The sequence below is a fragment of the Heterocephalus glaber genome, unplaced genomic scaffold (assembly GCF_053883595.1).
Source record: "Heterocephalus glaber isolate CG9 unplaced genomic scaffold, H.glaber_assembly_v1.0 deba00001733, whole genome shotgun sequence".
Lineage (NCBI taxonomy): Eukaryota > Metazoa > Chordata > Mammalia > Rodentia > Bathyergidae > Heterocephalus > Heterocephalus glaber.
The window spans coordinates 19,454,665-19,467,264 of NW_028258444.1; the positions used below are offsets into that span (position 1 = coordinate 19,454,665).

Consider the following 12,600-nt stretch of genomic DNA (forward strand, 5'->3'; position numbering starts at 1 on the left):
CCAGATATTGCGTACTTTATAGTTTACAGTCATTTAAAGGCAAACATTATCTGTTTACAGCTAGAGAATCTGAGCCTTTCAGTGGTTAAATAATTTGGCCCAAGGGTAAATGACAGTCTGAATTTAAACTTGATCTCTCCAATTCTAAAGAGTGTCTGTCTTTATTTTTGGTACCAGGAATCAAACTCAGGGTCTTGTGTCTGGGAGGCAGGCACAGCACCACTGAACTAAATCCCCAGCCGTCAAGCCTGTGTTTCTTAACCACTATGCCATGTTAAGTCATTATAAATTTTAAAAGTTAGGATTTCTTAGTAACTGATTTATTGTAATTGATTAGCCATTTAGAAAATAATTTTTATAGGCACTTGCCAGATGACAAATATGATACCTTAGCTAATCATTTTGCCCATGGTCATTCAACATTAAATCTCTAAATAAAAATTTCCTAAATTTAGAACCAGTAAGAGAAATTAGAAAAGAAATTGTCCCAAGATCTTTGATTTTGAACTGCATATCAAAAATAACCCAGGACCTTTGCACTGAACTACATCTCCATTCCTTTAATTTTTAATTTTTAATTTCTAGCTAAGTTACTAAATTTCTCAGGCTGGGCTCAAATTTGTAATCCTCTTGCCTCAGCCTCCCAGAGTGTTGGGATTACAGGGAAGAACCACCACAAACAGCTTTTTGGGTGGGTGGGTAGGTTAGGGAGTTTGTTTGCTTGGTACTGGGGATCAAACTCAGGACCTTGTGTCTGCGAGGCAGGCACAGCACCACTGAGCTAAATCCCCGGCTCTGTTTGTTTTTAATAATGGCAGACCAGCCAAGAAAAGGACAGGAGATTTTAGTATAAGGGAAATTTAGCTTGCCACCAGAAGTGACAAACTTTTGTTTGCTGATCATGAAATGAGGGTCTGTTTCTAAATTAAACAAAATTTACACTGTGTTTTGTTTCAGAATAGTAAACAGTTAAATGAAGAAATAGAAAGGACTAAAAGATGAAGAGATACTCAGCCTTACCAGTAAACCAAAAAAAAATGCTCATTATTGATATATTTTATAGAGTTGACTACAAATTTTCTCTTTTAGGAGGTGAAAGCTTTGTTCAAAAATGAAAACTGCCCCAAAGTGATAAGCTGTGAGTTTGCACACAATAGCAACTGGTACATCACCTTCCAGTCAGATACTGATGCACAGCAGGTGAGATTTTCCTTCTGAAACAAGTCCTAGTGGTAAAAGAAGTCAGTATATTTCAATTAAGAAAATATTTGCTTACTCTAATGGTATAGACTAGTGGGCATCTTGGTCACCATTTTGCTTTTTTTTTTTTTTTTTGGTACTGGAGATCAAACTCAGGTCCTTGCGCTTGTGCAGCAGGTGGCGAGACCACTGAGCCAAATCCCCGGCCCACCTTTTTGCTTTTACTTAATAGGTTTCCTGTCTGATCATCTTCATAAAGCTTTCTCAGTTTCAATTTAAGAACAGTCTGTTTCCTGTCAATAGAAAAGTTAACATTCACTGGTAAAATTAATATGGATATTAAACTGAGCCTGCCTAGCAAGCGCAAGGTCCTGAGTTTGATCTCCGGTACCAAAAAACCCTCTATCTATCTATCTGTCTATCTATCTGTCTATCTATCTATCTGTCTATCTGGTATATCTGGATAGATAGATAGATAGAGATAGACATTGAAAACTATGTAGTCAGTAGTATTTCTAGTACATAGTAGACCTTCAATTTTATTGGAGTTTTGGCTTCATGGTTTTATTCTTAATTATTATGCCCTCCTTAAAGGAAACAGAAATACATACTTTAAAATATACCTATGATAGTATTATAAAATAACTCAAGACTTTTGTTCTTTAATCCTTCATCTTAGAAATTTATCTGATTGAATCATAGAGTTGCTGTGTAGTGCTAATTTAGGTCTGTTTTGAATCTTGCATCTTTTGTCTGTAGTAATCCTTATATGTGAACTGTAGTTGAGAATGCCTTAAGCTTTTACTTTTCTTTCTCTATCACATTAAGAATGTTTTTAGAAATAATTGCTAGTTCCAGACTCTTTCGATGAATAAAAATGGCTTTAATAAAATGTCTGTCTAGGGGCCGGGGATTTAGCTCAGTGGTTCTGCCACCTGCCTCACAAGCGCAAGGATCCGAGTTCAATCCCCAGGACCCCCCGCCCCCCCCAAAATAAATAAAATAAAATGTCTGTCTGAATGCTAATGAAAGTTATTTCTGTTTTGTTAACAGGCATTTAAATACTTAAGAGAAGAAGTTAAAACATTTCAGGGCAAGCCAATCATGGTAAGAAACACGTGTAAATATGGCAGAGGACAGTGAAACAAGCATTTTATATTTTTTGCTGTTTGAGTGTTTAAGAAGACACAAATAGATAATATTTTATAGGCCAATAGTAATTTTAAAGACATTTCTGGCTTGTATGATGTGTTATTTCAGAAAATTAGCTGATAGGGCATTAAAATATTCTTTATACAGTAGTTCTTCCCAAATAACTGCATAAAGTATTTCTTTAGTAGTTCACAACCTATGATTCCAGATCTCAAAATGAACAGTAGATTTAATTTTTTAGTAACAGAGGTGAAAGAGCAATCTTAGTACCTTAACCTCATCTCAGTTAGCTGCATTTCCACATTAATATTCAACCATCTGGAACTTAGGAATTATCATTGATGATACTTGTTCACTATCTTTACGTCTAGTCTGTTCTCAGGTCCTATGAAATCTACCTTCAAACTTTCCATCATTATTATTCCCCATTGATTCGGCTTGAATAATTGGAGTAGCTTCATAACCACTATGCCTTCAGCTTTTCCAATCTTCACATTGCCACTAGAGCTACCATTCTAAAGTATAATAACGTATTTTTTTTGACCTGGTCCTCATTCTCCATGTGATATAGCTATTCTGTCATTACTTGAAGTGTAATACATTGTTCTTACTAACTCCTCTCCGTTGTGTTATTGTATATCAGTTTCTGTTATAGTGCTTTACATATGTTACCTATTTTATCCTTAAAAGAACATAATGAGATAGGTACTTTTGTTTTCCCTGTTGTACTAGTAAATAAGAATAACCTAAAAAAAAAAAAAAAGAACAAATAACCTACCTGGTTTCACAGAACTAGTATTACTAGTTTTTATAACAGATGAGTTGTTTGCTCAGTGTTATTCTACACCCGCCCACCCAGCTGGGACTGTAGGTAACCTGCCTCTGCATCTAGCCTTTCTCTGCCTTTGATGCTGTCTTCCCTGTTATCACGTCTTCCTATTTTCATGTTATTCTGAGTCTTGTAATAACATCAAGGTTTGACTTTTCAGATTGAATTTTGATATATATATACCCTTTCATCAATTCATATGTGGTATATGGGATCTAGTTCACTTCTTCCATCTATGGAAAAGCAACTGCCTCAGCATGTATTTGTGACTGGCCTGTCCTTTCACAACATGTGTGCAGCACCACATTTCTGAGATGTTTCAAGATTTTTGTTCTATTGATCTCTACTTCTCTAAACCAATACTAGTACTTCAGTTACACCATAGTTTTGCAATATCCTTATTTCCAGATACACTTTATTTTTCCTTGTTCTTATTTTTCAGGATTGTTGTGGCTCTTCTTAGACTATTACTTTTTCATACAAATTTCAGAATGTCTAATGTTAAAACCAAACAAAAAACATGTTTGGATTAATAGGATTGTATTTATTGATTACAGTGGGCACTTTTACCCTAAATTTACTTTTGTGAATAATATTTCAGTATTAGTGCAGAGCTGCTGTTTTTGCCTTTTTTTTTTTTTTTTTTTTAGTCTTTTAAAACCAAAGCATTTATTTTGAGTAATCGTTGAAATTCTCAAGATGAACTGGATGCTGCAACAGCTGCTCCCGTGGGTTTAGGTGTTGTTCCTTCACGGAATCCATGCCTGAATCTGTGATACACAATTTTTAGGTGCCTCGTTCTCCCAGTTCCGGTGGTATTTTGCCTTTTAAAGCCTTTGCACTCCAGTTAAACTTTCTCTTGCACTTGTCAGGGTAGCCACATTTGCCACAGGTTGACTTCTAAAGGTGATAAGCCTTAGAGCCACAGTGGCGGCACAACGTGTAGGTCTTATTACGACGCTTTCCGAATGAAGATGTTCCCTTCGTCATCTTGATTGTGCCGCTGAGACCAAAGACCTGTTTGTTTTTACCTTCTTAAAGTAATTTTTTTGATATCGTAGTTTGATGTCTTTTTTTTAATGTTATCTTCTCCATCCTTGCTGAACTCCTTTATTATATTGAATAGTTTGGTGGGTCTTTTGGATTATCAGCCTGAGAGGTGATATTGTCTCCAAATAAGCACTGCATTTCGTTATGAATGTTTTACCTTTTTAAAAACAATTCCTTTGACTGGCCATTTTCAGTATTATTGCTAGAAATTCATATTTGCCCATGTGAGTGAGTGTGTGTGTGTGTGTGTGTGTGTGCGCGCTAGGAATTGAACTCAGGGCCTGGTATGTGTTAGGGCAAGCACTTTACACTAGCCTACATATCCAGCCCACACATTAACTTTTAAATCGTTAGTTAAAGCTAAACAACGTAACATCTGGAAAGACAGGTGCTGGAGTCAGGAATCCTATATTCCAGCTGTGGTACTGCTTTCAGCCACCAGCTCTTGAATTTTGAGTATGTCAAACTACCTGTAAAATTTTGGTTTCCTTATAGTGCACATGCTCATTGGTTCTAAATTTCTACTGTTAAGGGTGTAGTTTAGTGGTAGAACACATGCTTACAATGTGCAAAGCCTTGGGTTTGATCCCCAGCACCAGAAACAAAACAAAAATGATGATGGAGAATAAGACCATCAAGTTGATAATGTTTGTCCACTTGTTCCCTCATCCACTGATTATTTCACATCGAAGCAATGCTTCATTCTATTTTAGCTGTACTTTTTTCACTTTTTGAGACAGTCTTACTATGTAGTTCAGGCTGATCATGAACTCAGTATGTAGTCTAGGCTGGCCTTGAACTTGTGGCAATCTTCCTGCCTCAGCCTCCATCACATCTGAATTTCAATAACAACAACTTCTATCATTTCCCCTCAGCCAGAATCATTAGTATTTCTTACCGTTCCTACCAGTGATTAATTCTCTTAGTTTTTCTTTATCTAAAAATGTCTGTTCTTTCACACTCATTCCCCCCACCCCCGCATACCAGGGATCGCATTCGCCTGGCAGGTATGGTGCCACTGAGCTACATCCCTAGCCCTTCACACTCATTTTTGATGAGTATTTTGTAGTTACAGATGTCTGGGTTGGCAGCTAAAAATATTTTTCCAACCTTTTAAGATATTCTGATACTGTTTCTTATGAGATATTCACATCCATTCACATTGTCATTTTCCCATTAGTATTCCCCAGTATATATAATGATGTGTCCTTTTCCTTTCCTGGCTGCCAAAATATTTTATCTTTGGTTTTCAGTAGGTTGAGTGTGGTGTTTTTGGTTTTTTTATATTATCACCCCACCCCACCTCAGTGGGGATTGAACTCAGGACCTTGTGTTTGCAAGGCAGGCATAGTGCCACTAAGCTAAATCCCTGGCCCTGTTTTTGGTTCTGTTTTTTGTGTGGGTTTTTTGTTTTGTTTTGTTTTGTTTTTGGCTTTTGGTTTTTTCTTTTGGGTACCGAGGATCGAACTTGGGTCCTTGTGCTTGCGCAGCAGGCGGCAAAACCACTGAGCTAAATCCCTGGCCCGGCTTTTGGTTTTTTGAGACAGGGTCTGGCTATGTATTTAAGGCTTGCCTTGAACTCATTATGTAGTCCAGGCTGGCCTCGAACTCACAGCAATTCTCCTGGCTCAGCCTCTCAAGTCCTGGGATTACAGGCATGTGCCATCATGCCAGGCTAGTATGGTGTTTTGTTGAGACAGGGCATCACTATATAGTTCAGGTTGGCCTTCAACTCTATGTAACCCAGTCTGTCCTCAAACTCAAAGCAGTCCTCCTGCCTCAGCTTCCTAAGTGCTGGGATTACAGGATGTGCCACCATGCCTGGCTAGTATTTCCATTTTAAAAAATGACTTCCTGTAGCTGCCAAGGTTTCTCCTTAACTTTGGCTTATTAAGAGCATAATTTCTCTGTTATCCATGAATGTGTTTATAATGCTAGATTAAAGTCTTTGTTAATTTCTTTTTTTTTTGTACCGGGGATCAAACTCTGGACTTTGCGCTTTCGAGGCAGGCGCTGGAACCACTGAGCTAAATCCCTGGCCTTCTTTGTTATTTCTAACATCTTGAAGTCTTTTTCTTTTAGCTGTGTCACATTATTTAGTAAAGCTGTATGTTAAAGTCAGTCTTTTCAAGTTTAGCCATCATTGATTTCTTTTGTTCTCTTGTTCTTTTGTGGTGCTAGAATTTGAACACAGGACCTTGTACATGGTAACAAGTGCTCCACCACTGAGCTACTTCCTCACTCCAACAATTGATTTCTTATCATTTGATTGGTTATAATTTGAGGGTGGGAGGGAAAGGGTTCCTGGCCTATAGCTGTAAGGATCATAAAACATTTCTTGCTCGTTAAAATGGCAATTTTATACCTTCACATGCATTATTTCATTTGGTATTCCCAACAGTCTTGGTATGGCGTATTACTAATCTAACCCTCTCACATCTTCATATTACAGTTCTATTACAAAGGTCAGAAAATTTTTTCTAATTATAGGCTTCATCTTGTAAAAATTAAATTCTATACCTGTTACTTTGTATTAACAGTTACTGGGGACTGGCCTTATTTAATTGTTCTTAAAATAATATAGTCATAATATCATCATCACACTTAAGGTGAACAGTAATTTCTTCACTGTCATCAAATACCCAGTCAATGTTCTTTTTTTTGGTACCAGGGATCGAACTCTGGTCCTTGTGCTTGCAAGGCAGGCGACAGAATCACTGAGCTAAATCCCTGGCCCAGTGTTCTTATTTTTTTGTTACACTTCTTTCCTTTCCTTCTGTTACCCTCTCTTCTACATGCTGGAGAGTCAAACCCAGTGCCTTGCTTATGCTAGGCAAGTGCTTGACCATCTTTTTTCTTTTAAAAATCTAGTGTCTTTCTCTTTGTATTTTTTCTTTTGCAAGAATATTGAGTGAAATAGACATGTTATTATTTGTCTTGCAGTTTCTCAGAGTATACCTTTTCCTTTGTTTATGTTTTTTCCCCCCTTAGGTGCCAGGGTTTGGCTGATGCCAAACCCATGGCCTCATACATGCTACACAAGCATACTACCACTGAGCTATTGTCTGTTGCCTGCGTTTCATGTAAATGAGCACCTAGATTTGAAGGCTTGGTCAAATTTGTGTTTGATACCAGGGCAACTGAAGGAGGGAGGAGAAAGTAGCTGCCTCTGATCATTGACTAGATCTGTTCATTCATAAAGAATTGCAAAGTGATGCTGTTTTTGTGTTGTCTTTTTTCCATTTGTTAGAAGCTTGCCCTCATCTTCATTGCCCTGAGTTTACAGTTCATATGTGAAATACATGCTGAGTGCTTGGTTCTAGCTTTCTTCTTTCATGTTTTGGTTTGGGAGTATAGCTCAGCTTTAGAGTGCTTTGGTGCTCAGCCCTGCCCTCAGTCCCCAGCACTGCCAAAACGTAACCTTTCATTTAATTTTTGTTTTTGAATATTTAAATATATTGTCTGTTTTGGACACTGTGAGTTACCACCTGAGTACTTTTGTTACATCCCTGGTATGAATAGTTCCTTAAGTTTCCTTGCCTTGTAATGTGGAGAGGGGTGCCAGGCTTTTTTGTTCAGCAACCTTTTCAAAGACTTATGGTCAAAGGCATAGGGTCTGTTGGTTCTGTAGTGTCCCCAGGTTCCTTTATGGAGAAATAGTATTTTGTGGACCACTGGTTAGGCACAAGGAGCTTGTGGCTGTTGGTTTTTACACTGTTTCTAACCTGTTTCATTGGACAGAGATAAAAAGTACATATGTAGTATTTTTTCTGAGTGCTAGGGATTGGAACCAGCTCCTCAGATGCTAAAAGTGCATGCCTCTACCACTGAGCTAGCTACTCCGCAGCCCCTACTTGTTACTTTTTAAGAAACAATATGTCATGAATTTGTACTGATGCTTCCTGTTTAAATTCAGGCCATGTGGCTTTTTTTTTTCTTCACTTTGCATCTGTTTCCTTTGTTTCATGTGAAACTCTTAGTGGCCCCCATATAATTACTGATGAGCTCTAATACATAATTACATGGAAATATGAGAATAACCAACCGTACCAGTGGCAATGCAATTTTTTTTTGTTTGTGATTTTGTTATTATTTGGGGCTTAGGACAAAGGATGAGAAATGTCACTTTGGGGCACCTCTCCCCCTGAAATGTCAGTTCTAACCTTTCTGGGACAAACAGCAATATAATTCTAAAAGCAAATTTAAGAATTCTTAGCTGGGCATGGTGGTGCATGAAAGATCACTGAGAGTTTGAGGCCAGCCTGAACTACATATCGAGAACCTGTCTAAACAAAACAAAACAAAACCCCCCACGATTCTATCTAGGTGTGGTGGTGCACACATGTAACCCTAGTGCTTGGGAGGCTGAGGTGAGAAGCCTGCTGTGAGCTTGAGGCCAGCCTGGGCTACACAGTGAGACCCTGTCTCAACCAAAAACAATTCCTTTTGCCATATTTTTGTGCCCTGTCTAATCCTAAAGAACATACAGTAACAGTTGATTTTATTGTGTGCGAAGTCATTTAGAACTTCTCTTAATGTTACTAATTGAATGAACATTTAGATTCTTTTTGTTTTTAACTTTTTTTTTTCTTTCCGGTACCAGAGATGGAGCTCAAGACTTTGCACTTGTGAGGCAGGCACGGTGCCACTGAGCTAAATCCCTGGTCCTTGTTTTTAACTTTTACAAATTAATTTTTAAATTTTGTTTTAAACCTGTACTCAGTTCAGAAGTATAAATTCAGTATATTAAATCACTATTAATATATATGTAAGTATATCATCATATTCCCATCTTATAATTACCGTTCTACAGAGATATTTTTCTGTTTGCTTTGCCTCTCCCCTTTTCAGATTAACAGTGTAGTTTGGAAATCAGTCCATAATAGTATTTAGAGCAGATTCTCAAATTCTTAGTTGAGAATTATTTGGACAGATGTACCATGTTTAGTGATTGGTAGACTGCTGATTTAGAAGGACTGTACGTATGTGTTGGAAGAGAGTTTTTTTCCTCTGTGTTATGATTAGTTTTAGCGTATAGCTTTATGTATTTATTTTTTCTTCAGTTTTTTTAAGGAATAATTGATAAACATTGTACACAGTGTATAAAGTGATGTTTTAACATGTCTATATATTAAGAAATGACTAAACCAAACTAATTAACATATCTACCTTACATCAATTTTCTAGTATGCAATACATTGTTGTTGGTTTTTTTGTGGGTGGGGAGGGGATCCCCAGGGATCGAACTGAGGACCTTGCGCTTGCCAGACGCAGCATCACTGAACTAAATCCCCAGCCCTGCAATACATTGTTATTAAGTATAGTCATTGTACCAGGGATTTAGCTCCTTGGCACCATGCCTGCCTGGGAAGCGCAAGGTCCTGAGTTCCATCCCTGCCCCCCCCCCCCAAAAGTATAGTCATCATGCACTACAGTACAGTCTCCCAACCCACTGACCTATCTAACTGGAATTTTGTACCCTTGGACCAACATCTCCCCACTCTCCGCTGTTCCCCAGCCCCTGGCACCACGATCCTATTCCACATACAAGTGTGATTCTGCAGCATTGGTTTTACTTCACTCTACATAATGTGCTCCTGCTTTGTCCATATTGTAACTTATGACATAATTTCCTTTTGTTTTTTGTTTTGATGTTTTGAGACAGGGTCTTACTGTGTAATTCAAGGTGGCCTTGAATTCACTGTGTAGACCAGGATGGCCTCGAACTCTTGGCAACCCTCCTACCTCAGCCTCCTCAGTGCTGTGATTACACAGGTGTACACTACCACACCCGGCACAGTTTCCTTATTTTTAAAAGCTGAATAGTGAGTGTATAGGTACATGAGAATATAGATATCTCCTCTTCGTATTGATTGCATTTCCTTTGGACATATCCCATTAGTGGAATTGCTAAATTATATGGTAGTCTTTTTCCCTTTTTAAAAGCTATTTTTAAATTTTTTGTGGTGCTAGAGATTAAACACAATGCCTCACATAGCTAGTCAAGCACTTTAACACTGAGCTATACCCCAGCCCAGTAGTACTAATTTTTCAATTTTTGAGAAACCTCTATATAGTTGTCTTTAATGGCTATACTAATTTATATTCTACAAACAGCGTGCAAAGGTCATGTTTTCTGTATATTTCTCAAATTCATAACTGTCTTTTTGATAATAGATATTCCCACAGGTGTGTGGTGCTGTCTTTTTTGAGGCAAGATCTCATTATGTAACTCAGTCTAGGCCGGCCTCGAACTAATGGCAAGCCTCCTGAGTGCTGGGATTACAGGCATGCACCATCGTGCCTGGCACTGGCTTGTAATTTTAATTTGCATTTATCTGGTAATTAGTGTTTTTGAACATTTTTAGTTTTTCATATACCTCTCTTTTAATTGCTTCTCATGAACAAGGTTTTGCATGTTTCCACTATATGCTTTTTTATTTCTGAACTCTGTTCATGTCGCTAACCCATTTTCTATAGGATTATTGAGCCTTTTTATGTCCATTTTTACAATTTGTATGTTAATGTTATTAGCACTTCTGATATTGTAAATTTATTATTTTGACATTTGTGTTTTTGCCTTATTTATTGTGGCTTTTCCTGTGCACACACTTGTTAATTAAAGCTGTCATTTTTTTTCTTTGTGATTCCTTTTTTCTCCCCTTTTGTTATTCATATATGTTTTATTTCTTTTGGGGGGGTACCAGGGGTTTTATTTCCTTTTCTTTTGCTCTGATTGTACAATAAGAAATAGTGTAGAATAGTATAACATTTTAAGATGTAAAAATATATTTGTTAAAATATATTTAGTCTTTTATTATTATAATGTATTCTACTTGCTTCTAGGCAAGGATAAAAGCCATCAATACATTCTTTGCTAAGAATGGTTATCGATTAATGGATTCTAATATGTATAGTCAGCCCATTCAAGCTCAAGCACAGTATGCCTCGCCAGTCTTTATGCAGCCTGTATATAATCCTCACCAGCAGTACTCAGTTTATAGTATTGTACCTCAGTCTTGGTCTCCAAGTCCTGCACCTTACTTTGAAACACCACTGGTAAGTGAGATACTTAACAGAATAATATAAAATAACAAAATTTTAAATTAACGCTAAAATTTGAAGAAATCAGCTGGAGTAATTCACTTGTTGGTACTAGTTATTTTCTGGCTTTCAAATAGTAATACAGCTATCTAATTCTCCTTACTAAATATATAGCTTTGACTTAAGCCTTCATCTATTGATTTCTACATTTTTATTCTTTAAACTTTGTGGAATGAATTGAAGAATATATAAGTCATATCTGATTTTAAATGCTAGAAGAATGTTCCTTCTCTATATGAACTGGTGATGGATTACTCATGAATCAAGAAATATTTGATGTGAATATTGCAAGAGTGAATTAAGTTAAATATTTAAAATTGTTTTTCACGTGTGAAAGAAATTGATACTAGGTTAGCTCATAAATGTTTCTTGTGACCCTCCATATTTTGTCTTTACTAATTATACAGTTTAAATGTAAACTTGTCTTCTAGGCTCCCTTCCCCAATGGTCATTTTGTGAATGGCTTTAACTCACCAGGATCTTATAAAACAAATGCTGCTGCTATGAATATGGGTCGGCCATTCCCAAAAAATCGGTAAGATAAAAATCATAGCTGAAATTTATTTTAAAGAAGATAAATATCTTGCCAGGGTTGTTATTATCATTGGGCCTAAGTTTATGTCATCCAAACATCATTCTCCCTCTGCCATAAACTGGCAAATTTTTTTTCTTAAAAATAATTTCATTACAGTAAATCATACTTTACTCTTGTGAAAAGATAACAGATTGCTCATGATTAGAAATGGGTTTGTAGGGTTGGGGACATAGCTCAGTGGTAGAGTGCATATCTGTTGACTGCACTTATTTCTTTGAAAGTGACTTTCGGATTAAACAATTAAGTAGAATAGATGTCTTTGTTATTAGGTAGACAGATTTTTAACTGAAATTACTGTTTTTTTCTCACTTGTATTCCTAGCTACTTGAGAGACTAAGATAGGAAAATGGAAACTTTGAGGGTGTCCTGGGTAACTTAGCAAGACCTAGTCTATCCAAACTAAATTGCTTTTGTTTTTGAGACAGGGTCTCACTATGTAGTTCAGGCTGGCCTCAAACTTACAGTGATCCTCATGCCTCAAGGAGTGCTGGGATTACAGGCATGCGCCACCGCACATGGTAACAAGTGCTCTTCTACTGTGCTATATCCCTAGTCTTTTAAAAATTTCAGTTTGACTGCTGGGCATGGTGGCACACGCCTGTATTCCCAGCACTCAGGAAGCTTGGGGCCTGGGGGGTGGATCACTGTGAGTTCAAGACCAGCCTGAAGT

At 37.2% G+C, this 12,600-nt stretch overlaps 1 protein-coding gene and 1 pseudogene across 7 annotated transcripts in view; one reads left to right on the plus strand and one right to left on the minus strand.

Moving 5' to 3' along the window:
* The window catches only part of Larp4 (La ribonucleoprotein 4), a 74,011-nt gene that overhangs the window by 41,197 nt on the left and 20,214 nt on the right, over positions 1–12,600 (plus strand). For all 7 annotated transcript variants that reach the window (XM_087200115.1, XM_087200111.1, XM_087200118.1 and 4 more), the window contains 4 exons: positions 1,090–1,200; positions 2,254–2,307; positions 11,078–11,290; positions 11,767–11,870. In XM_087200115.1, the coding sequence (XP_087056241.1) occupies positions 1,090–1,200; positions 2,254–2,307; positions 11,078–11,290; positions 11,767–11,870 (482 nt within the window). The remainder of the gene's footprint in view (positions 1–1,089; positions 1,201–2,253; positions 2,308–11,077; positions 11,291–11,766; positions 11,871–12,600) is intronic.
* Positions 3,816–4,171, minus strand: LOC147821520 (large ribosomal subunit protein eL37-like; annotated as a pseudogene).